This window comes from Lycorma delicatula, chromosome 8, assembly GCF_047948215.1.
Source record: "Lycorma delicatula isolate Av1 chromosome 8, ASM4794821v1, whole genome shotgun sequence".
Lineage (NCBI taxonomy): Eukaryota > Metazoa > Arthropoda > Insecta > Hemiptera > Fulgoridae > Lycorma > Lycorma delicatula.
This window is the reverse complement of record NC_134462.1, coordinates 70,932,875-70,959,800: the sequence shown is the minus strand read 5'-3', so window position 1 is coordinate 70,959,800 and position 26,926 is coordinate 70,932,875. Positions and strand designations below refer to the sequence as shown.

At 28.9% G+C, this 26,926-nt stretch overlaps 1 protein-coding gene across 2 annotated transcripts in view; it reads left to right on the top strand.

Moving 5' to 3' along the window:
• The window catches only part of LOC142328617 (proton-coupled amino acid transporter-like protein pathetic), a 242,538-nt gene that overhangs the window by 174,645 nt on the left and 40,967 nt on the right, over positions 1-26,926 (top strand). The window contains exons 1-2 of one of the 2 annotated variants that reach the window (XM_075372441.1): positions 6,934-7,089; positions 15,645-15,730. In XM_075372441.1, coding sequence (XP_075228556.1) covers positions 7,063-7,089; positions 15,645-15,730 — 113 coding nt within the window. In that variant the 5' untranslated portion in view covers positions 6,934-7,062. Of the gene's footprint in view, positions 1-6,933; positions 7,090-15,644; positions 15,731-26,926 lie in introns of those variants that run through there. The other variant, XM_075372440.1, reaches the window with a different exon arrangement.

Sequence of the window (26,926 nt, the reverse complement as noted above, 5' to 3'; positions counted from 1 at the left end):
TTCATTATAGATATACGCTCCTGCGGCCAAAGTGATTATATTTCTTGATATTGATTTTTATTAATATATTTTGTGATAAAAAATAAGTTGTCACAAAAAACTGTTCGCTAAGTACGGATATTCTGCTTTTCTGAACTCCATACTCCATAGCACACGCGTGTTTGTATATCAGGTGTCAAACCGAAACGGTTTTATGCCATACGACATGAGACACCCGTCACTGCTGAAATTAGCATAACTAATAATAGATTCTATACCAGATTTAATCGGAAAAGAATTGATTCCCTGTTGCTTTTATTACTGAACCCGAATACAATATTCAATATTGAGATGACAAGTGACGTCTTCGCTCAAGGGAATGTGTAATGAACATTACTACTATCAGTAAATCAACTCTCATTGTCGTGTTTATTATTGGAAGTTCTTTATGTGCATTTCTACCAGAATAAAGACCGTATAGATAATATAACATAACATTATACCACTTTAAATTAATATGATGTGGTATGAATTTATATTATCAATAAAATAATTAATTTAAAAAATTATCTACGTATAAATGCATAATTTTCCATAAAATATATTAAAAAAAAAAAAAAAAAAAAAAAAAAAAAAAAAACTTAAGTGTTGTCAATCCATTTATTTGAATGAGAAAAAAATACAACAAAAAAATACAACTTAAAAACATTTTAATAAAAATTTATTTAAATTTATGAAGTATTTTTTAGCACTCATAGTTGAAAATTACTGTAAAAATGTTCCATTATGACGAGTTGTTTTGATTTTTTTCCTTTTTGAATCAATTTTAACCACCAATCTTACACAGAATGAATTTTTTTCTATGGCTTTCTAGATCTATGTTTTAAATGATAGAAATATTTTAAAGAAATTTTTTTTTACCAAATATAAAGATGTGTATTGATTTCGAGCAGAATATTAATATAGTTAGTGTAACTATGTAATAAAAAAAATATATACGTCTTTTGAAACAGACGGTAGCGTGTTTGCTTGTTACATTTAAGAACATGGAAACGATTTAACTTAAAATTCGTTAGATTATTGTCGATTTATGTAAAAATCTATATAAACAATACATTTGTTTTGAAAAGTATACCGAAGTAAATTTTTAACATTTTTTATTTTATTTGAATTTTCAATTTCAATTTTGTTTGAGGTATGCTGGAACTAACGTAACCTGACATGAATCATAAGTCACACCCGTAAACGATAAAGTCATTTTTATTTTTAAGCGTTACAAGCATTTCATAGTGGAAATAGTTTGTTTTTCTGTTTAGTCTTTGGAACCACCGTAAGGAATTACTTCACAGGATGAAGTGTATGAATGTAAATGAAGTGTACCTTGTAGTTTTAGGTCGACCATTCCTGAGATGTGTGGTTAATTGAAACTCAACCACCAAAGAACAGCGGTATTTACGATCTACGCGTAGTATTCAAATCCATATAAAAGTATACAGAGCTTACTAGGGAAAGCGAAGTGTAATTACCCTCATCAGTGATTTCCGTTGATGAAAGTTTCAGATTTTTCTCACGACAAAATTCGTAACTGTTCAGTTATTTACCTAATAAATAGACATTAGTGATTTTACCTTAATTATTTATATTAACATAAAAAATATAATACGACCAATTATTTTATTTTTTATCTATTTTATGTAATACAAAATAATTTATTAAGAAAATATAATTTTACGTATATCTTTTATTTTTATGAACTGTAGTCATTACAAAGTGTTTTATTGTGGTACATTATGTATTTTACTACAGAAACTAAATTATCGGTGGTCTAAATCGGAATTTAAACCACTTATTCAGTTTTCAAATTATTTTCATCAGGATTTATTTTGTGTAAGAATAGGAAATTTATTACAAAGAAATTAATTATATTCATGTTAACTTCAATAAAAATTAAATATTATGATTCATCTAAAAGATGACGTCATTCATAATTCTTATAAAAGTGTTTATTACATACAATTTATTTAAAACGTAATTAAAAAAAATTCCTTTCGACACGCCGGAAGGCGGAGGTAGATTTCACCAGTGTTAACTAAGGAATAAAAGTAATTTCCACCTTAAAGTTAAGAAAAACATGACAATGGTCGCATGTGATGTTTCACATGTTTAACATATGACAAGCCCCATACAATTCCCTTCATACAATTCCAGCAACATTTTTGTCATCCCTTGCCATAAGGGTTGGTTATATCAAAACTTTTTTCAAAGATTTTAGGTAATTTTAGAGGATTAACGATCACTTTAAACCGATTCGATATTGTGCCTATTAAGGGAGGTATGTCCGTTTTTCCATCTCCTGGGTAATGGTTGGTGATATCAAAAAAACTTTTCTTAGATAAGTTTTAGACCCTTATTTAAAGAATAGTAGGAACTTTAAACGAATTCGATATTTTACTTAATAAGAAAGTTATAGCAATATTTTGTTTTTTCGAAAACAAAACCCCATTTCCACCTCCATGGTCCGATTTTGGCCGTTATTTATTATTTTGGACGAGTTATTTTTAAAAAAACAATTTGAAAGTGATTGGCGCAAAATTACGGTAGTTATCGTGTCCACAAGAAAGTGATGAAATATATATATATAAACTTTTAGATGATGGTGGTTTTGGGGTCTGGGAGATGTAAAACGCGAAGATATGTCGAAATTTTCCGGAAGTCGAGTCATGGTACCCATTAAAATACGTAGCTTTCTTATGAAATCTACCTAATAAATTGACTATCAAGTGTATTATTTTGTAAATAATTTTTAACAAATTAAAAATTAGATTTACCTGGAATTATTAAGGAAACCTTTTGAAACACAACTGTCATCTGTATAATTTATATTTTGTATTTGTACTCCTTAGGAAAATCCTAAAAAAAAGAATAAATATATTATAAATGCATCTAAGATTTTCATACATAAAAATTCAATTTTTTACAAAAATTCCACTCCCCCCTCCACATCACTTTAATTTCATTGTTTTATGATCCCAATGAAAATAATACATAAAAACGATAGAATGTAAAGAATTGTGTTACACTCAGTGGTCGTCATCAAACTCTACGATCTAATTTTACGATCGGAATGATTTAATTGGGGTTATTTTACGAGGTTTTTTTTATGTTAAAACATAAGTTTTTTTTTAATGGTCCTTCAAATGTTCTTGAGATATTTTTTTACTGAAATTATTCTTAAAATTAGTTTTATTATTGTGATTCTGTATATTCTAAAGAATTTTTATGTTGCTTTTTCTTCAATTAGTTCTGTTGTGTTAAATTTTATTTCATTTATCTTTGATATGGATTCTATAGTTGGATCTAATTTGTACATCATTTGAAATCAGTCTCGGTGAACCGTACTTTTGGGAATCTTTAATATTAGTTTTATAAGTTATGAGACTAAAATGTATTAAAAAAGAAGGAATTTCTCAATTTGACCCATATGAATTTTTTTCTTTAGAATGTATATTCAAATCTTCAATTTCAATTTTTCATTAAAAGAATTTTAATGAAATTTCAAATTTTTATTTTTTTGAGATAGATTTTCTCAGTGACGTGATGGAGGCAAGGTTTATTGTTAACGAGAACTTTCATTATTTATATAGACGATTTGAAGATATCTAAATTGTTTTTTTTTCCATCATTGCCTAATATTTTATTGTTGTATCGTAATAATATATAACATAATATTATACAAGAGAATATACTTATGTTTAAAGTATTATTACAAGAAATGTTCAAGAAACATAAATGTAAAAAAAGTAATAAATATTCCTGTAGCATTCCAGATATCCTTTAACTCATACATGATATGATAAAGTTATTAACTTAACGTTGTTTCTATGAACGTTTCTTAACGTTTTTCTCCCTTTGACATTCTTCCGAACCTTGTTTCAAAACTACAATTTTTTAAGTCTGTTAATATTTTAAATAAAAATAAAATAAAAAAAATTAGTTAAATCATCTTAAGAGAAAATTTAAAAAATTAAAATTTCAATTTTTTAAAGTCAGACCAAATTAAGTTAGTTATATATTATTAGCTTCTTTTTACAGGACTGCCCAAAAAAGAGTGTAATGTATTTAGGGTGTGTATACGTATGTATGTTTGATCATCCGTAGAAGCTCAACGGCTGAACCGATTTAGATGTATGACCCCACATTGGAATCTTTACGTTACCGGTATCACAGACCCTCTCTCTCTCTCTCTCTCTCTCTCTCTCTCTCTCTCTCTCTCTCTCTCTCTATATATATATATATATATATATATATATATATATATATATATATATATATATATATATATTTGTTTATATGTTTAAATAAATCTTAAAAAAAATTATCAGATGAATGAATCGTTTTTGAATAACTCTCATCTTAATGCTACATTCTGATCAATTCGGAAACCTCGTATCTCATACATGTGAAGTTGTTGTCCTGCTAGTATTTTTACACGACTGCCCAAAAAGGAATGTAATATATTTAGGGTGTATGTATGATGTTCTACCGTAGTGGCTGAACCGATTGAGATGTATGATCCTGCGTTGGAATCCTTATGTTACTGTGAGTTTTATAGGCTATATATATATATATGTTTAAATAGATTTAAAAAACTATACTATATAAAAAAAATATAGTAAATTGTCACCCGCACGCTCTTTAATTATCCTATATTCAAGAGCAATGGTTTTTTTGTCACTCGCGGTTTTTAATTTTTAATATTTATTTTCTTTTTAATGATTCGACTTCAAAATTTAAAAAAGAATATTAAAAAATATTACTTTTTATTTTTTGGTAAGATGTTATTAAACGAGTTTTATTTTTTATTGGTAAATTTTCGATTTTAGACAACGTGTGATTACGTAATAAAACTCCGTAAGAGATAATGATGAAAACATAAAGAGACATATCCCAATGATATATGTGCCCAAGCAATTTGTCATTTAAAAAATTTCAATTACCTATCTAAAAGAAAATTACTACAGGAACATAAGAAAACTCATTTTAAGCATATAAACAAAATTATCGAAAAGGTGTATTTGATAGTGAGTAAAGCATAAATTTTTATAAGGAAGTTCGTACTATGAACTCCTTTATTGAAGCCGGTTAAAAAATATTTTTACTTTTATCCATCTGGATAATTATTGCTCCGTCTTTTTTTTTCCTTTTATTTATTTTATCTTATCTGATTTTTTTACTTATATTAAGTCTTCATTTTTCTTGTACCGTTATTTTTGTAACTTTTATTAAAAAATAATTATTTAAAAGTATTATTTAAATCTGTATCCTCAAGAAATAGTCGGTACGAATTAGAAAATTATTGTATCGATCGATAAGGGATACATTCAAATGATTTGATTATATTTATTGCTTTGTATGTTAACATTGAAGTAAAGGTTTTGATCCAATTTATTATACAAATTTTCTTTCGTTGTTTATCCAAGTCCATTTTCCTTCAGTTCTTCTTCTATTGCCACCTGTACATCCTCAACTCTTTCCTTAAATTTTCTCTCAAGCTTTTATACATATATATATATATATACACACGCACAACCATCGTTGCTTAGGTGATTCCTACGTCTCGTCCCAGACAGCTGTAATTCCAACACCCCCTCCTTCAGTTTCTATCTTATTCATATTTCAAATAATTTTTAATAGTAAATTTTCTAAAACTTTTCCAAAATCTGTATCGGATCGTTTTCCTCTTTGTATTTTTTCAGCTTTTCTATTCTCCTTATTGACGCGTCGTCTGATTTATAACTAAAACTTATTACAAAGTACATGCTTTTTCTAGATAAAGTTTACCGTTTAATCTACGGTAGCGAAACATGGATGATAGAAGAAGATGCAGAAAGAATGAACGCCTTTAAAATGCTGCGTTACAGAAGGACGATAAAATTAGGTAAATCGATAACGTACTAAATGTTAAGACAAATAGGAGAGAAAGTTTTAACAGAATCTTGTTTAGAAACAAACTAGTCTGTTAGACCACATCTCTCTTTTACCAAGTTACAGAATTTTAAAGTAAAGGAAATTGGGAATTTCGTTAACGATATTTAAAAAATTAATCATCGAATTGTATAGGTAAAAAGAAAAGAAAAACGTGTAATGCAGTTTTAGAAATAATTAAAAGCTTATAATGTGGTCGTATCGTAACAATCCTAAATAGCTTAATCGTTCAGTGACCCGTTTTTAGTTAGGTGTTCCTTAGCACTCTTACAACAATATTTGCAGGGTTTATTATTTTTTTTAGTTTCTGTTAAGGTAATGCCTTATTTTATGTATGTCAATAAAATAAGACGAAATCTCCTTGTTTGCTGTCGTATCTATTTCGAGGTAGAAGATTAAAATGGATATAATAATGTTCAGAACAATTAATGAATTAATTAAAAATTATTTACAAATGGCGTTCGGAAATTATAAATTTAATATAAAGCAATTTTTCTAATTATAACACGATTTGATTGGACGATTGTCCTGATCTCAGCTGAAATAAGCGAGTGAGGTCACCGCTTAGTACAGTTATAATTTTATTCGATAACAAACTTATTTTAATTTGCAGTTTTATAAAACAAATAAAAAAAATATATATAGTATTTTTCCCTGTAACAGTAGTTTATTTTACATTTACGTATTCGTTGTCGTAACGTAGTGTAGCGTTAATGGACCCAAACAAGGAAACTTGTCTAGCAGATCGCAGATTAATAATAATTTAAGAGAATTTTAAATGACTGTGGTGATGGAGGTGGAAGTTGTAAAATGTTGCGTTTGTGGTTGCGGGTAGAAGGTGTATAGAAAAGTGGGGGAACTTATTTCATCACGTGTTAAGACTATTTGAAAAGTAAGTACTCCTACCAGAATTCTTATCCTCTACGACTTATTCTTGTGTAGTTCGCGGATCTCTCACCAGTTAACCCCATATGTTATCATTATTTAACGCTGACATAGCGATCTCAGTCAGCAAGTTTTTCTTCCCGCGTTAACAACGTGTCTAGGATTATTTTATATGTCAGTGTCGGCGGACGTGATACAATTTGAAATTTTAATATGAGGTATTACGCGCCAAAGGAAACGGTGTGTAAAATTTTATAATTTACTTGTATGTTAAATTAAAAAAAAAAATTATTTATTAACATAACTAATTAGCATGATGATAATAAATTTAAAAGAATTATTTAATAAAATCAGTTCTGGATGTATTATGTTTACATCCTAAATTTAATGAGAATTAATAATTTAAAAAAATGCATTATCATACATTTTTTAACAAATAAAAAAAATAAATAAAAAAATTGAAAAATTATAAATTTATTTTTTTATAAAAGTTTTTTTAAACTTTTGTTTGCTATTTTTTTTAAATTTTCAATAATTTTTAAGATCATCAACGTTTACGCTGAAGTTGACCTTTTATAAATAATCCAGATCTTAGGTGGGAATCAAACCCAAGGTCTTCGTGTAGTAGGCAAGCATGCAGCTTGCCTACTACAAAAACCACAAAAGAAGTCTTTTTTTTATTTAATACATAAACATATATTAATAAGTTTTAAAAGTTTGATTTGTGATATACATTGAAAATATAAGAAATACAGAATTAGTTTTGTAATTTTCCTTATAATAATATGTGTGGTGTGTTTTCCTTCAGGTTAATGTACATGATTTCACAATATCTCTGAATTTAAAATTTGTATTTTTTTGTGTGATTTTTTTTAATACATAAATTACTGTACATAAATTAATGTAATTAGAGGATAAAGTGACTTTTCTTGTTTTTTTTTATGACAACATATGTAAAATGATAATTTAACATGTAAAATTACTGATAGCAAACATTTGCAATATATACATATTATAAATTTTTATTTCTTTGTACGCGTACAAGGAAGTATTGCAATCGCGAAAAATTTCGGTTTTCAGATTTCAAAGGAAATATCCATTTTGACCATTCCTGAAACCATTTTAACTAGTTTCGGCGTGACGTCTGTATGTACGTATTTATCTCGCATAACTCAAAAACGATTAGACGTAGAATGTTGAAATTTTATATTTAGGATTATTGTAATATCTAGTTGTGCACCTCTCATTTTGATTGCAGTCGACTGGATCAAAAGTGTCCAAAAAAAAAGCCCAAAATCAAAAACATTTGGATTTGGGACTTTTTCTTAACTGCAGTAATAAGTCCTCATTGAGAGCTTTTCAACGATATATCATAAATGGTAATTAATTTTCAATGGTTCCAGAATTATAGCCCAATAAAATTTTAATTAATGAAATATTTTGTCTTAAAGGGGGAAGGCACATCGGCGAAAATCGACTTCATTTCTTTTCTTTAACTTTTCTTTTTAATTTAAATATATTGATTTATTAATTATTAAATTATTAACCTCTGATTGTAAAAAAAAAATACAATAAATAATCAATTACAAAAAAAAAGAATACGAAAAAATATAAATATTGAAAAATGTAAGTTACTAGGCATACAAGGAAGTAATTTGGTGTCCATATCAGATTTTTTTTGTTAAATAAAAAAATGTATTTTTTTAAAGTTGTGTAACTATCTAATTTACAATGTAGCCAAGTCTTAACATTTTCTACTTTAATACAAATTTGTCTTTTAAAAAGGATAATAAATGTTTCCTGATTATAGTCTCCTAAATTTTTCTTTATGTTCTATTCCATGAAGAAATAACATTTCCACCATTTATATACAGCAGTAAAAACAATATATCTATTTTATATATGGAATAGCACAAAAATTATGCTTTATCAACAATTTGATAAAAAATTCCACTCAATGATAGTGAAATCATACACTTGTTAATTTACCACTGTCTGGTACACCTCTGGTTTCTATTTTGCTAGACACATCTTTGTCTGACAATGTCAGTCGAAGTCTATTGTTTTTCCATTAAGACTACAAAAAAAAATTTGAACGATCAGTATTTATTATAAGTATGCTGCTGCAGTAACAATTCAGTTATAGCCAGAAAACGAAAATATTCACAAAACATTTAGACTATGAAAAATTAAAATTCAAATTTTTATGAAAATTTCAATTATTAAAAGGTTTCAGTAAAAATAATCAGTAGCTAGAGAGGAATAAGTAAAGGTATTTATAAATATTAAAAAAAAAAAAAACAAATAAAAAATAAGTGAAAAAGAAATAAAATTAAAAAAAGTCAAAAATAATGTTTCTACCTCTGTTAAAATAATAATAAAAACAGTTATTAGACCAAAAACAAAATTTTTTCTCGTGAATATTGTTAATTTAGTAATTTTACAATAAGTTTTTTTTTTATAAAAAATGTTTGTAAAAATACTCTTTTTTGTAGCGTTTCATAAAGTATTTTTCATTATATTTCTTTTACACTATTTAAAATTACTTCTAGATTTGTTTTTTATATTTTTTATACTTATCCTGACCTGTATCTACTCACAAGGTTTTTAAAAAACAAAAATTTACCACTAAATAAATAAACATTTTATTCTGGTCAGTAAATAATAATACATTACACAATTATAGACCGCATCAGGAATGGATAGAAAAGCAAAATTATGGATAAAAAAAAATTGTCTGAGCATTTGCCTGGATGGATCTAGGCAAACGATGGGAACACCTTGATCATAGCACTATCACAGAATACACAATTAATTATAAAATAAATGTTATAAAATTTCATAATAATTAAAATATAAAAGAAAGTAAGGTATATTAAGGTAATGTATTTAAAAAAAAGTAAGGTAAAGTAGGTTTATTAAAGGTAGATAAAAATATATCAAGGTAAATTTATTGAATAAAACTGAAACTTGTAGTGAAAAGTTTGGTAAATGATAGGCTTTGTAGAAAATATCTTATTGCTGTATAACAAGAAAATGTTCTAATAATGTACCTTTTTCGTATTACTTATAATTCAAAAAATCTCTTCTGCATGATTCATATTAAGTTTAAGAAAAATCTACTTTTCTGTATTGAATAAGTAAATGAAAAATTAAAAATAAATAACATCACACATATAGTAATTCAATTAGATAGCTGCGTTTTAAGTAGATTCAACTTTCGGAAAATTTTGACATATCTTCGTTTCACATTCCCAGACTCCAAAACCACCGTCAGCTCAAAAGTTTATATATATATATTACTTTCTTGTGGACACGATAACTGAAGTAATTTTGCAACAATCACTTTCAAATTGTTTCTTAAAAATAACCCGTCCCAAAATCTCAGTGGAGTTTGTTAATGGCCAAACTCAGACCATGGGGGTGCTTGTTTGAAAAAAATATATCGTTATAAGTTTTTTATTAAGTAAAATATCAAATTTGTTTAAATGTCCTACTATTCTTTTGATAAGAGCCTAAATCTTATAAAAAAATATTTTTTTTATATCACCAACCGCTGGCCCAGGGGGTTGAGAAAATTGGGTTTAGAAGACAAAAACGAATCATACCTCCCTTAATATAAACAGTACTGAATCAGTCTAAAGTGGTCAATTATTCCTTTAAACATTACCTAAAACATTTGTCTGAAACAATTCTTGATGTGACCAATTCTTATGACAAGGAATGACCAAAACAAAAAAAAAGATATTGCTATAATTTTCTTAAGTAAAATATTGAATTCGTTTAAAGTTCCTACTATTCTTTTGATAAGGGTCTAAAACTTACATAAGTATATTTTTTTTATATCACAATTTTTTATATCAAAATTGGGTTTCGAAGACAGAAAAAATCATACCTCCCTTGATAGGCACGTCCCCACGAAAGTATCGAATTGGTTTAAAGTGGTTTTTAGGCCTCTAAACATTACCCAAAACATTTGTCTGAAACAATTTTTGATATGACTGATCTTATAAGACTGGGATATTTTCAGTTTTAATATCTTTACAAAAACTTGAATGACAATCCTCATTTCAAATTCAACCATTTTACAATTTACTCACATAAGCTCCTCTTGTTACATTTTAAATATTGTCGCAATTTTCTGTACTTTGTTGGTAATAGCTCTTCTATTGAAGAGCCATCGATACTAATATCAATAATTTATTGTGACTGATTTTGTCAGCATCTTGTTTCTAAATGGAAATCATTTAAAATGTTCATAAATAACATTCCTGTAGATTATAGATGTACTTTTCATTTGCAATTGAATAATTACATACAGATTTTATTATTTGTTATTAATATTTGTCAAATGTCATAGCATGTTCTGTCTCTCCAAAAATAAACTAAAGAAACATTTTAACAAAATGTTAAATTTTATTTAATAAATTGTTTTTACTTTTTCTAAATAATCAATGTTCTCATTTAATACAAAAGTAACTGAAAGTTAATAGGAAAAAATAATTCACAGTTTTATTCACATGAAGATTTTTGGTTCTGCTAAAAAAAAGTGATTCAAAATCAATTTAAATCTTCCATGTAAATTTTCTCTGTGTATTCACTAGCCCACTTTATGTTTCTAATCAAAGATTGAAGATTTATACTCAATATTTTACTCCAAATCGCAGCTCCAAAGAATCAATTAGTCAGATGTCTCACAGTCCACTAAATTTATTTGAAGATTGAAAAGAATACACAGCAGGGATTTCCTCCATCAACGGGTTAATAAATTCATTAATTTCTTAGTAACCTTTTCATTTTACTGTATTTTTCTTCTATTTCTATTTAAAATTACTCATAAACAGTTTTATTCCATGTCACTTCATGGCTATTTTTAATGCATTTTAAACAGTATTATTTTATTATAATACCATATTGTGGTTTTTATTGCAGTAAAAAGATTAAAAATATTTAATTATATTTAATTATTCAAAAAAGAATGTTTAATTAAATTTTTCCTCATTAAAATTTTAATTGTATTTTTCCCTTATATTGCATTTGATCAGTAAAGTGTATTCAATAATATCAATGAATAGACAGAACAATTTTTAACTTGTTTTAAAAAATGTAAAAAACTGAGATAACACAAACTGATCTTTGAATTATTAATATGTAATTTGACTCCTTAAATAAATAATGTTCTTGGATCATTTCCATCCTCCTTTTTTCCGTTGCATGCAACTACTTTCCCTGTTGGATTATTTATCTGTGACCATACAGGTATTAAGTCATTTACTGGATCAGCCGGCAATAGAAGTAGGACTACTTTCTTTAGGACTCTTTAACTATTCTTTGTTTTGGAAACAATAATTCATGTTTTGTTGATATATGTAAATATCAAATGAATTTTAATGTATTGAAGAATATATATTAATATTAGTACTGTGGAAGCGTTGTCATACGCAAGTGAATAATTAAAAGAAAACCATGCCAACAGCTTAGGTTCCATGACTGTCAATCCACAGGGCTAAGCAATCTCAAAACAAGAGCCCTAAGGGCTAGGGGTAATGTACTTTAAAAGTCATTATTAATATTAAAATTACATAAAAACAATACCATTGAGATCAAAATAAAATTTAAAAAAAATAATAATAATTTGGAGTAAAAAATATAGCAACACCCAAGTAAATTTAAATGAAACAGTGCTTCATCTATTTAGACCTACAAGCTGTCACTACAGCAAGGAATTTTGTCTTATATATATATATATATATATATATATATTGATTTTGTGTTTATAAATGTCCGCATAATGAGATACAGTTGCACAAAGCATAGTTTTTATCTCTTGCAAAATGGGCAGGTGTACTGAATATAACTTTTATAATTATAAACCTGTTATTATTTTTATCGAGGATATAAATTCTGTTTGGAGGTACTTTGTGGATAAAAAAAACTGGATTTTACTTTCAATGGATTAAAATTATATATTAATATCAATAGCATTAATAATACATTTAACTTTTTTTTAAGTGAATAACATCATAAAACTACAGATGTATATACTTGTGTATATATATATAAAACCATGTTGTTCATTATAACTTTAAATAAGTACCAATAAAACACTTCTTTTTCAGAGATAAATGCTTTGTGACATTATTAAAACATTTAATTAATTTTTTTATCAATATTTATTTGAATTTTCATCGAGTAGGATTAAATTCAAGTACATTATGATGGATGTATGTAATTTCAGTAGCTTATCTTAAATTATTCAAATAATTATACTTGAAAGAAAGTGGTTATTTTAAAATAAAAATTTAAGTTTATGCTATTATTTATTTCGTGGAATTGTTATGATTCATTAGTTACAGAACTAATAAATCATTGATCTTTAACTTGTCTAAAAGTTTAAGAAAAAATATTTAATTTTTTTTACTTCAAAATCCACAAAGTATTATATGATAAAAGCAAGGCTATAAAAAGTGTACATAAATGGAGATGATTCTAGTAAAACTGTTCATTTGTCTAATAATCAAATAATATTTTTTATACACGATTTATATTTCTAAACATAGATTACTTGACTGATTTGCAAACAAGGTTAAAATCGGTTACAACATATATAATAAAATTTTTCAATGATATGAAGTAACCAAACAGATTACTGATTTAAATTATAACCACTTGATTAACTAAATAATAATTTTTTTATAAATTCATTTTAGTATCATTAGTGCAAAATGATTTACAGTTGTCATGTAGGACTAATTTTATCAGAGCTATTTATTTTTTTGTTGAATAGCATGACAAAAATGATAGAACTGTTAAATTATTAGAAATTATAAATGATTCGTTTTTTAAATCTTATGCATCTATTATTTAAGATGTTTTCATTAAATTTGGTTAAAAAAACTTAGTTAATTCAGTAAATAAAAAAAACAAAAAAAAAATTTTTTTTTTGTTTTTTTTATTATCTTTTTTATCTTATTATCTTTTTTATTATCTTTAGACAAGAGAAAAACTGTTCTGATGCCAAAAATTAAAACTTGTACATTAATTTCTTCTATTTTGTTATGTAAGCCTAATGACAACAAACAGATAGATTAGTGATGATAATCGGTAATAGAGAAAATTCAAAAACTAGTCAGCTTCTTTGTATCGGTATTGTTAGTGAAACTGATTCTGACAACACTACCATTAAAAAGTGGTACTGATACAAGCCAAATAATTAATTAATTTGTATTTCAAGATCTCACAATTATTAAATATGACATCTTTTGAATCCATGGTAGATCTTCACTGTGATGTAAAAATGTTGTACGATACTGTGCACAAGAGTTAACAGATGGACAGATAACTGTTTAATATTATTGAATATGATGCTTACCATTGTAATGAATGTGAATAGTTGTTAAATTTGCATTTCAATGTTTAATACAATGTTAATTATATGTAATGTTAAAACACTTTGTTATTTTTAGTTCTGTATGTGGGTGTCGTCAATAAGCAATGAATATCGTAGGAGTAACCGTAAACTTTATTTTAAGTTACAGGTTTAATAGTGTTATTTACTTATTCGTTATTATTTGAAAGTCTGCTTTCGGTTCATTCTCTCCTACTGTTAGTTATACGAGTATGTTTGACAATATTACTCTCTAGTGTTTCTTAAATGTTTGTACTGCTGACAATCATAAGTCATCTCTTATGAATGAATATATTTCTTTAAATCTATTTATAATCAGTTTGATCTAGACAGTTGCTGTATAATTTTTATGTAACATCTGGTTTTACATTGTGTAATGTATTTTGCCAGTCATTCTGGGATACCTTTCAAACTAAAAAATAACAGACAAAGATCGGTAATAATTGCCAAGGTCATAAGATTCAGCGACAGATTATATTTATTGTACATTTAAACTTGCTTATGAACTTTCATAATCTGCCTGCAGTTTCCAAGAATAATGAATAAATTAATTAAATGTTTTACAGGTTTTTATAAGTTTCTCTATTTGCAGATAAAAGGTATGAGTAGGACATACCGAAAATATATTAAACATACTTTTAAGTCAGGTTAAAACGTACTATGCCTTGTCACATTTACTATTATTATGCTTACTATTATTTAGGTTTTTTAATTTTTAAGTTTTGTTTTCAGTCATTGACCAGTTTTGATCTTTATCAGTACAATCCAAATTCTGCATTAAGGATTAAAACTTCATTATCTTAAGTTTCTAAATATGTAATGCTTAATCTATTTGAACCATTCTTTAATACAATTCAAGAATGCAATTCTTAGGAATTTTTTATCTCATTTTAATGCACAAATATTAATAAAAAGTCATGATTTTTTTCAACTCTATCATCAGTTCTAACATACATGTGTAATATGATGTTAGTGAAATGAAAATTTATTCAAATTTGAGAATCAGATTAACCTTTATTTCCATAACAAAGGATATATCTATTTAATTGATAACTTGTCTAATTGTCTAAAATAAAAGGAAAATTCTATTGATTTTCTTATTTATTTTGAATTACAAGCTATTTAAAAGATAAATTGTTCTATTTTTAAACAGTATTGTTAAAATTAGTTGCAAGTTTAATTTTATATCTAACCACAGAAAAGAATTATCTTGAGAAATGAGCTCTGGTGGATATTATTTAATTAAATGTACTTTTAACTCATAACTTTTTCCTGCTTGTTATTATTTACTTAAATCTAGTTGAAATGTCATACATAAAGGATAATTACATAAATTAATATTTTGTAAATAGTTTTACTAATAATGTATATTGTTTTGATTTTACAGGGCAGAAATGTTCGACCCATTATTTCTGAATATGACGCGAAAAAGGGTTCCAGTAGAACAGAACTTGCTGACCTTGTGCTAGTCAAGTAAGTGTAATAATTATAATATTCTTTTCTTTTAGGATATCTAATCATGAATGCTAAATAGATTTTCTTCTTTTTTATAATGAAGTAATCATAATTATTGTTTAATCTTTCTTTGACCAAGACTCTAGCTAAAAAACTGTTTTACATTTTACTTTTTATCTGAAATATTATTTATTTTTATAGTATTTCTTTAATATATGACTAAACACACACACACACACACACACACAAACACTATATATATTTTATTTTTTTATTTTTATTTTTTTGTCTTCAGTCATTTGACTGGTTTGATGCAGCTCTCCAAGATTCCCTATCTAGTGCTAGTCGTTTCATTTCAGTATACCCTCTACATCCTACATCCCTAACAATTTGTTTTACATATTCCAAACGTGGCCTGCCTACACAATTTTTCCCTTCTACCTGTCCTTCCAAAATTAAAGCGACTATTCCAGGATGCCTTAGTATGTGGCCTATAAGTCTGTCTCTTCTTTTAACTATATTTTTCCAAATGCTTCTTTCTTCATCTATTTGCCGCAATACCTCCTCATTTGTCACTTTATCCACCCATCTGATTTTTAACATTCTCCTATAGCACCACATTTCAAAAGCTTCTAACCTTTTCTTCTCAGATACTCCGATTGTCCAAGTTTCACTTCCATATAAAGCGACACTCCAAACATACACTTTCAAAAATCTTTTCCTGACATTTAAATTAATTTTTGATGTAAACAACTTATATTTCTTACTGAAGGCTCGTTTAGCTTGTGCTATTCGGCATTTTATATCGCTCCTGCTTCGTCCATCTTTAGTAATTCTACTTCCCAAATAACAAAATTCTTCTACCTCCATAATCTTTTCTCCTCCTATTTTCACATTCAGTGGTCCATCTTTGTTATTTCTACTACATTTCATTACTTTTGTTTTGTTCTTGTTTATTTTCATGAGATAGTTCTTGCGTAGGACTTCATCTATGCCGTTCATTGTTTCTTCTAAATCCTTTTTATTCTCGGCTAGAATTACTATATCATCAGCAAATCGTAGCATCTTTATCTTTTCACCTTGTACTGTTACTCCGAATCTAAATTGTTCTTTAACATCATTAACTGCTAGTTCCATGTAAAGATTAAAAAGTAATGGAGATAGAGAACATCCTTGTCGGACTCCCTTTCTTATTATGGCTTCTTTCTTATGTTCTTCAATTGCTACTGTTGCTGTTTGGTTCCTGTACATGTTAGCAATTGTTCTTCTATCTCTGTATTTGAACCCTAATTTTTTTAAAATGCTGAACATTTTATTCCAGTCTACGTTATCGAATGCCTTTTCTAGGTCTATAAACGCCAAGTATGTTGGTTTGTTTTTCTTTAATCTTCCTTCTACTATTAATCTGAGGCCTAAAATTGCTTCCCTTGTCCCTATACTTTTCCTGAAACCAAATTGGTCTTCTCCTAACACTTCCTCCACTCTCCTCTCAATTCTTCTGTATAGAATTCTAGTTAAGATTTTTGATGCATGACTAGTTAAACTAATTGTTCTGTATTCTTCACATTTATCTGCCCCTGATTTCTTTGGTATCATTACTATAACACTTTTTTTGAAGTCTGACGGAAATTCCCCTTTTTCATAAATATTACACACCAGTTTGTATAATCTATCAATCGCCTCCTCCCCTGCACTGCGCAGTAATTCTACAGGTATTCCGTCTATTCCAGGAGCCTTTCTGCCATTTAAATCTTTTAATGCTCTCTTAAATTCAGATCTCAGTATTGTTTCTCCCATTTCATCCTCCTCAACTTCCTCTTCTTCCTCTATAAAACCATTTTCTAATTCATTTCCTCCGTATAACTCTTCAATATATTCCACCCATCTATCGACTTTACCTTTCGTATTATATATAGGTGTACCATCTTTGTTTAACACATTATTAGATTTTAATTTATGTACCCCAAAATTTTCCTTAACTTTCCTGTATGCTCCGTCTATTTTACCAATGTTCATTTCTCTTTCCACTTCTGAACACTTTTCTTTAATCCACTCTTCTTTCCCCAGTTTGCACTTCCTGTTTATAGCATTTCTTAATTGCCGATAGTTCCTTTTACTTTCTTCATCACTAGCATTCTTATATTTTCTACGTTCATCCATCAGCTGCAATATATCGTCTGAAACCCAAGGTTTTCTACCAGTTCTCTTTATTCCGCCTAAGTTCGCTTCTGCTGATTTAAGAATTTCCTTTTTAACATTCTCCCATTCTTCTTCTACATTTTCTATCTTATCTTTTTTACTCAGACCTCTAGCGATGTCCTCCTCAAAAATCTTCTTTACCTCCTCTTCCTCAAGCTTCTCTAAATTCCACCGATTCATCTGACACCTTTTCTTCAGGTTTTTAAACCCCAATCTACATTTCATTATCACCAAATTATGGTCGCTATCAATGTCTGCTCCAGGGTAAGTTTTGCAGTCCACGAGTTGATTTCTAAATCTTTGCTTAACCATGATATAATCTATCTGATACCTTGCAGTATCGCCTGGCTTTTTCCAAGTGTATATTCTTCTATTATGATTTTTAAATTGGGTGTTGGCAATTACTAAATTATACTTCGTGCAAAACTCTATAAGTCGGTCCCCTCTTTCATTCCTTTTGCCCAGCCCGTATTCACCCACTATATTTCCTTCCTTGCCTTTTCCAATGCTTGCATTCCAATCTCCAACTATTATTAAATTTTCATCTCCTTTTACGTGTTTAATTGCTTCATCAATCTCTTCGTATACACATTCTACCTCATCATCATCATGGGCGCTTGTAGGCATATAGACGTTAACAATCGTTGTCGGTTTAGGTTTTGAATTTATCCTTATTACAATGACTATCGCTATGCGTCTTGAAATACTCCACTCTCCTCCCTATTTTCTTGTTCATCACGAAACCTACTCCTGCCTGCCCATTATTTGACGCTGAGTTAATTACTCTAAAGTCACCCGACCAAAAGTCGCCTTCCTCTTCCCACCGAACCTCACTAATTCCTACTATATCCACGTTTACCCTATCCATTTCCCTTTTTAAATTCTCTAGCCTACCAACCTTTTTTAAGCTTCTAACATTCCACGCTCCGACTCGTAGAATGTTATTTTTTACTTTTCTGGTGACCCCTTCCTTAGTAGTCCCCACCCGGAGATCCGAACGGGGGACTATTTTACCTCCGGAATATTTTACCAAGGAAGGCGCCTCCATTATTGCTTTTGAAAATGCAGAGCCACATTTTCTTGGAAAGAAAAAAAAAAAACAGCTGTAGTTTTCCATTGCTTTCAGCTGCGCAGTACTCAGAGGACTGAGTGATGTTGATACGGCCGTTTAAGTCGTCCTGACTCACGCCCCTAACAACTACTGAAAGAGCTGCTGCCCTCTTTCAGGAATCATTCCTTAGTCTGGCTCTCAACAGATACCTCTCCGATATGGTTGCACCTTCGGTCCAGCTACTCTGTATCCCTGAGCACTCAAGCCCCCTCACCAACGGCAAGGTCTCATGATTCATAGAGGAGGACTATATATATATATATATAGGTGTATGAGAAAAGTAATGAGATTGGTAATACTGCGAGCGATCTGGCAACGCTGTGTCTACCGGTCTGTGCTAGACCGGTTTGTTCACTGCGAGCGATCTGGCAACGCTGTGTCTACCGGTCTGTGTTAGACCGGTTTGTTCACTGCGAGCGATCTGGCAACGCTGTGTCTACCGGTCTGTGCTAGACCGGTTTGTTCATTCCTTCCACATGCTCAGTAAGAGTTTCAACTACATTCAGCCAACACATTATTTTTGACAGCGCATTCAATGAAGTTGTGTTTTTGTTGTGTTACGAAAATGGAGAATCAGAATTTAGAGCAAAATTGTGCAATCAAGTTTTGTGATAAAAACCTTGAGTGTGACCTTTGAAAAGTTGAAACAGCCTATGGGGAACATTGCTTATCAACAGCACAAGTTTTCCGCTGGCACAAATCATTTTTGGAAGGCCGAGAACACTTTGAAGATCAACCTCGCTCAGGGAGACTTTCAACTTCAAAATCTGACGAAAATGTTGAGCACGTGAGTGTTCTTGTGAGATCAGACCGTCGTTTAACAATAAGGATGATGAGTGAACTCACTTTCACCATACATCAAATTTTGACAGACGATTTGGACATGTGAAAGGTTTGTGTGAAATTGGTGCCAAAAAACCTCACAATGGAACAGAAGGACAATCGTGTGATCACAAGTAATGAATCCTGGATATTTGAGTACGATCCTGAAACAAAGCGGCAAAGCGAAGAGTGGCACACTCCGTCATCTCCTCGACCGAAAAATGTCGAATGAGCAAATCAAAGATCAAAACCATGCTGATTTGCTTTTTTGACAGTAGGGGTATCGTGCATAAAGAATCTGTTCCTCCAGGACAAAGTGTCAACCAAGTGTTTTACAAAGGTGTCCTTGAAAGGCTTAGGAAAAGAGTGATTCGCATGAGACCAGACATTGCAGACAAGTGGATGCTTCATCATGACAATGCCCCGTGTCATACGGCCATTTCCATCAGGGAATTTTTTACCTCAAAATGCACTCCTACGGTTCCTCAACCCCCTATTCACCTGATTTGAGTCCTTGTGACTTTTCCTTTTCCTGAAATTGAAACATGTCTTAAAAGGACATCATTTTGGAACTCCGGAGAACATTCAAAAGACTATGATCGACCAGTTAAAAGTCCTACCAGTGCTGCTACCAGGAGTGGGAACAACGATTCCGCCGGTGTATAGCTGCCCAAGTGAACTACTTTGAAGAGGATAATATTGTTGTTTGAAAAAAATAAAAACTTTGGTAGTAAAAAGTCAGTCTCATTGCTTTTCTCACACACATATATATACAAAATTGATTTTGTTTTTTCCAACTGTAACTAAATACCGTTCATGAATTTAGCGTGCTAACAACAAAAACTTTTACAACAAAAAGCTTCAAAATCCTGAACATTTTTAGCTATTTCTTGTGTTGTGATTTTTTAACACAGTTCTAATCCCAACATTTTTCTTTTTATCCCGAAAACAAAAATATACGTTTAGATAAATTGTTCGAGTAAAGAAGTATAAATCATTCGAATGAATGAATTGTTTGTGAGTTGCACAGTCATCCAGTGCACCATGTGGCCTGCTCTGCACCAACAGCAGCTAAAATAAAAGTGTGAGCACATACATCAAACAAACAAATTCACCCATGCACCATCTGTTTTTATGGGAAAGATATACATATTTATCTATTTATTTTTAGTAATGATTTGTACCTCACGTCAGAACGATTTAATTATGCAATTTTAAAAAAAACATTAATTCTTAATCAAGATATTAAATTGACTTTTATTTCTTTAACTGAGCTACTTAACTACTAATTAAAATAATATGATATTTATGATCACTAAATAATACATAAAGGCATTTGATTGTTTACACTAACATTGATCTACCAGTAAAAATAATTTTTTTTTTTCATAACTTTGGAAACTCATTTTTTGTCATTTTTATTAATTCTTTATATTCAATTTAGTATAATTTATGAAATATGGACAGCAGAATGAATTTAATCCATTAGTTTTTTTAAATCAGAAAATTTACATCTTTTTCATATTTATTTATCAGTAAATTAAAGATTAAAGATTGACAGATCCTTGAGTCAAATAAGTGTTCAATGTACAAGTGTAAGAAGCTGTTGTATAAAAGCATACTGAACTCGCCCATTTCTCATTTGAATAAATGTAACTAATTTTGGTCTTTTTTCTTTAAAACTGATCTTATTGTAAATAAAGTTTAAATTTATTATTAAGATGTATATTACAAAAGAATTTCAATTAAATATCTTTACATTACATGTCACATTTATGATGAACTCAACAGATTACATGATATTCCTAGATTATTATTTATTATAACCAGTTGTTATTGGGTAACACTTGCATCAAAAGTTTTATTGATATTATTTAAATCAGAATTCACATATATTACAGAATGTTATAAATTATTGATTGGATTAAAGTTTACAGTTATAATATTTCTGTTAATTTTTGCTTAGTAAAATCTTTGTTTTATATTGTGATTTATGGTATAGATACACAAAATGGAATTATGTTCTTAAAAACCTGAACAGAACGAGTGTTTTAATTACTATGTTGTAAACTAATTAAGGTATATTATTAACAGTAAAAAATACTGTTCAAGTTTTTTTTATAAAAAAAATAAATAAAACCCTTTATACTTTTATGTGTTTACTTTTATTTTTATGGATTTTATATCTTATTTTCATTGTAAAATTTTATCTATTTCATAAAATGTTGCAATAATACTGAAAAATATTAGCAAGAAATCGACGACAAAAATGACTAAAATATTAACTACTTTTATAAAAATCAGTTTAAAGAAACTATTACAGGTCAATAACCATACCTCTCTTTATCCAGATGATCCTAAATTTTAATTGCAGTTGGGCTTGCCAATTTTTTTACACCGTAAAATTCATTTATCATATTGTTTAAATACAACTGGCCAATACATACCTTTCTTAATTAAGGAAAAAATATTACAATAGTAATTAAATTAACTTTTATTTTACTGATAACTCAGAATACTATACTAATAATTAAAATACTAAGCACTTGTGAAACCACAATTTTGTTGTGTTGCTTTATTGATGCACATTAAAACTCTATCCCCTATTTATGGGCTAAAACAAAACTGTTTCTAGTTGTAAATTTATATGTACTGTATATATTAATTTTTATTGCATATTGCATCACCACATTCCAACATTTTATAATTATGAACAATGTTACTCAATGAGTCATTCACTTTAATATTGAATGAAAATAATAATAACTATCTGTAATAATAATGTTATAGTTTATAAATTAAATAAAACAAGTTAAAACATGCTGTATTTTTACAATATTATTTTTCTCAAGAAAAGTAGAAAGGCCATAACAGAAAAAATCTGGAATTTAATATGGTGCTGACTATTTTATAACAGAGCAGAATTCGGAAAGTAAAATCATAATCCAAAATATAATATATCAATGAGTAAGAAATAGCCTGATTTGCAGAAAAGAAAGTTCTTTTAAATTTATTAAATTTACTGTTGAATTTTATTTATTTTAAGTCCTGGATAAAGATACCTCAATTACATTCTTGATTATTCAAGTATATATATATATATATACGAAGCTGCAGATATTGTTTTACTACATTGTACTACAGAAAACAGTATAATAGGCAACTTATATCTACCATCTTATTTTAACCAAAACTATTTAAATTTTGTCATTTAAAACTACTAATAATTTAAAATCTACAAAAACAATACAAAAACTTACTGATGTTCATTATATGGAAAATGTCTAGAATGAACAAATTGAAGGTATCACTTGTAGAGGTGATTGTACACTCTATTTTGGTAGGATGGGTATGATAATATGCACAGTAGATTTGGTTCTGTAAAGAAAACGATTGGAAACCACCTCATTCATTTTCTTAGCAGCTTCCTGTTATTTGGTGCATGTTATTTTTTGGAATAGTTATTTATACTTGAGTGGGAGTCTAGGCTGAGGTGTAAGCAAGGATATCTCACAGACACTTTTCAAGATTTACATTGAACATATGATAGGTTATGCATATATTAAAAGAATAGGATGAAGGAATAAGTATAGGAGGACAAAAAATTGGTGCAGAAGGTTTGCTGATTGATAGTAATTTAGTTGATTGAACACACTTTCTTCAAAGAATTTTAACAGTACTAGAGAAAGGAATTGAATATGGAAAAAATTAAAGTAACGAAGTAAATAAAAAAAAAGGATTTAATATTACGGACAAGTGAAGGAAGGATGGAAAAAGTAAAAAATTACTGATATTTGGGGACTATGGTGACAGAGGTCTGAAAGATCGCAATTGAATAAAAGGATGGATAAGAATGGCAACGGAAGCTTTCAGTAAAAAGAGGAAATTATTATTATTAAAGTGTGGAGTTAAAGTTAACTTGTGGTTAAGTATGGACTGAAAAGATTAGCCAATTGCTATGTATGGATTGTCCTGATTTATAGAAGTGAAGCATGGACGATGAGGAAGAGGGCCTGGATTGAGGCTTTTGAGATTCGAATATGGAGAAGGATGGATAAGGTAAGATGGACAGATAAAATGAAGATTGAGGAAGTAATGAACAGGCTTAAAGAAAGAGAACTTATTCAAGAAATACACAATAAAATAAACCAGTTTGGACATGTGGTTAGAAGAAGGGTATGACATCTGTAGTAGAAGGAGAAAGGAAGTGAGGAAGAAGGATGAAGTTAACAGATGAGGTGAAGATTGGAAACTGTTCAAAGAAGGAGAAAGCTTGGAACAGAAATGGATGGAGACAGCATTGGCGTAAGAGATCTGCCTCCAGGCAGGACACCAGAATACCATTTTCAGGACTGATGCTTGTTTTATGTCATCACTTTCAACTGCTACAGTTACAACACAAATATACATTGATAAACGTACAACTCTAGTAAATAAAGCTAACTTCTCCTGGTAGTTTTTTCTTTTTGATTAGCTTCAAATGTCATTAAATAATCTTATCAAAATTTTAATGCTGTCAATCATTTATAAACACTCATTATAAATATTCATATATTAATTGCAGTAGTATGTATACAATAGTTTATTCATAGTCGTATTGAAACCATAAAACTTTAAATTGAATAGAATGAAAGTCATAAAGATATGTATCTTTTTTGTGTACATTATTAATACGTTATCATTCAAGAGATGTAAAATATATATAAATAGAAAAATTTAGTTAATTCAATTTAAAAAAATATATATTTTTTATATTCTAATTGAATGAAAAAAATTCATTCATTTCATTGTATAAATTATATAATAATGATAAATTTTGAGAGTAATTACAGTAATTCATAGATTGTGAATCCTTATAAAGCAGTAGTAGTATTTGTTATCTTTTATTGTGATACATAATAATGTCTTGTAATAACGTAATAATGATGTCAAAAGTCAGGCATTAAATTAATAATGGAGATAATTATAATAAGAGTGTATATAATAATAATAATAATAATAATAATAATAATAATAATAATAATGATGATGATGATGATGACAATGATAAACTTTATTATGTTACAATCAAAATCATATAAATGATATTCCACATAAAATTTAATATTAATTCTATTTATGTAGTTAGATGCACGATGAAATTTAAAACAATAATTCCATTTATTAGAATTAACAATTTGTTTAAATTATGCTTAAATATCTAATTTAACCATCAATCATAAGATTACATCAACTTTGAATAATGTTTAATTCGCTAAAAAAATTAACAAATAAAAATTATGTCATAGTAAAATGCGCTTATAAATTTTTAATAGGGCAATCCAGCCACATACTGATACTTAATTTTGATTTTAGATGGATATTTGTATATATATCCAAGTACATAGTTTCTTTTATGAAGATTTAAATAATCGCAACTGTACAGGATGATTACTATTTTACTGAATTATGCAAATTAATCAAACAAACTGTAGAGAAGATTGAGGGTCGATGGAGATATTGCAAGAAGGAAATTATCTTGTGACATAAGTGAAATAAGACAGTGTACTGGATTACATACTGTCAAAAATTTGATGTGTAATCAAAAAAATTGGTTGGATCACATGATCATGAACATTACTATAGCCACATACAGAAAACATTAAACAAACAATAAAATGATTTGTGACCAAGTAATAAGATGTCTCTGAACTAAATGATCAATATACTAAAAGTTAGTTGGTATCTTGTTAAAAATGGCAACTCTAACATGTACACACATATACATATGCATTTTTTACTAAAAAACACATGCACACACACACACACACACACACACACACACACACACACATATATAAGGGTTATTCAATAATTAAACAAACATTTTTAGTGAAGGAAACACTTAATACAGACAATTAAAACTTTTGTAAATGTTAGTTGGCAACCTTGCAAAGAGTTAGTCAGCTGTTTGATTAATATTTACATAAACATAACCTCTAAGTCTTAGTTATGATGGCGTGTCCACTTGAAGAAAGTATTTTTCAAGAACAGCGTTCTGTGATCCGAGTTTTACTTTCGGAAATTGTACAACTGTCAGAAACATTCTCTCGGATGAACAAACAATATGGCAGTAGTTGAATGAAACGTGCAAGTTTTTATGTGTGGATGTTAAAGTTTAAAAATGGCCACAAAAGTGTAACTGACAAGCACTGCTCTGGGCGTCTAGTAGCAGTGTCAGCCTTAGCGTTAGATTCTCGTATTCATTTATCCAAGAAGACAAACGACTTACAATTGAACAAATTGCTGAAAAATGCCAAGTAAGTGTTGGCACAACTCATTTCATTATTCAAACTGAACTACCATAAGATTTGTGCAAGGTGGGTTCCCAGACAGCTTACTGTTCATCACAAAGCAAAGAGAGATTTCACATTTGCACCGAACTCAAAAATTGTTTCAATAGCAAAAGTGATGCATTTTTGGACAGGATTTTAACCTGTGATGAAACTTGGATACGTCATTTTCAGCCGGAGTCCAAGCATCAAAGCATGCATTGGAAACACCCTGAATCGTCTATTTGTAAGAAATTCAAAACGCAATAATCAGCTGGTAAGGTCATGTTAACCATCTTTTGGAGTGCCCATGGTCCAATTTTCTGTAATTACTTCAAGGAGCAACGCGCTGCGCTATCAACAGTCTATACTACTAAGCCATGATTGAGATCAAAGTCAAGCCTGCGTTGAAGAGGAAATGTCCGGGATAGCAGAGGAAAGGTATGCTTCAAGAGAATGCTTGGCCTCATATGGCGCAACTGATGCTGGAGAAACTACTGGCAAAGTGGGTTTGGAGCTCCTACCTCATCCACCTTACAGTCCTGATCTTGCTGCTTTGGATTTTTATCTGTTTGGTCTCATGAAAGAAGCTTTGTGTGGCATCAAGTTCAACAACAACAACGAAGAGGTTAAGAAAAAATACAAAACTGGTTTCAAGAAAAAGGTAAAGAATTCTTTGCTGAGAAGATAAAAAGACTTGTAAAAAGTTGGGACAAGTGCAGAGAAGTTGGTGAGGATTATGTGGAAAAATAAACAAAAAAATTATATTTA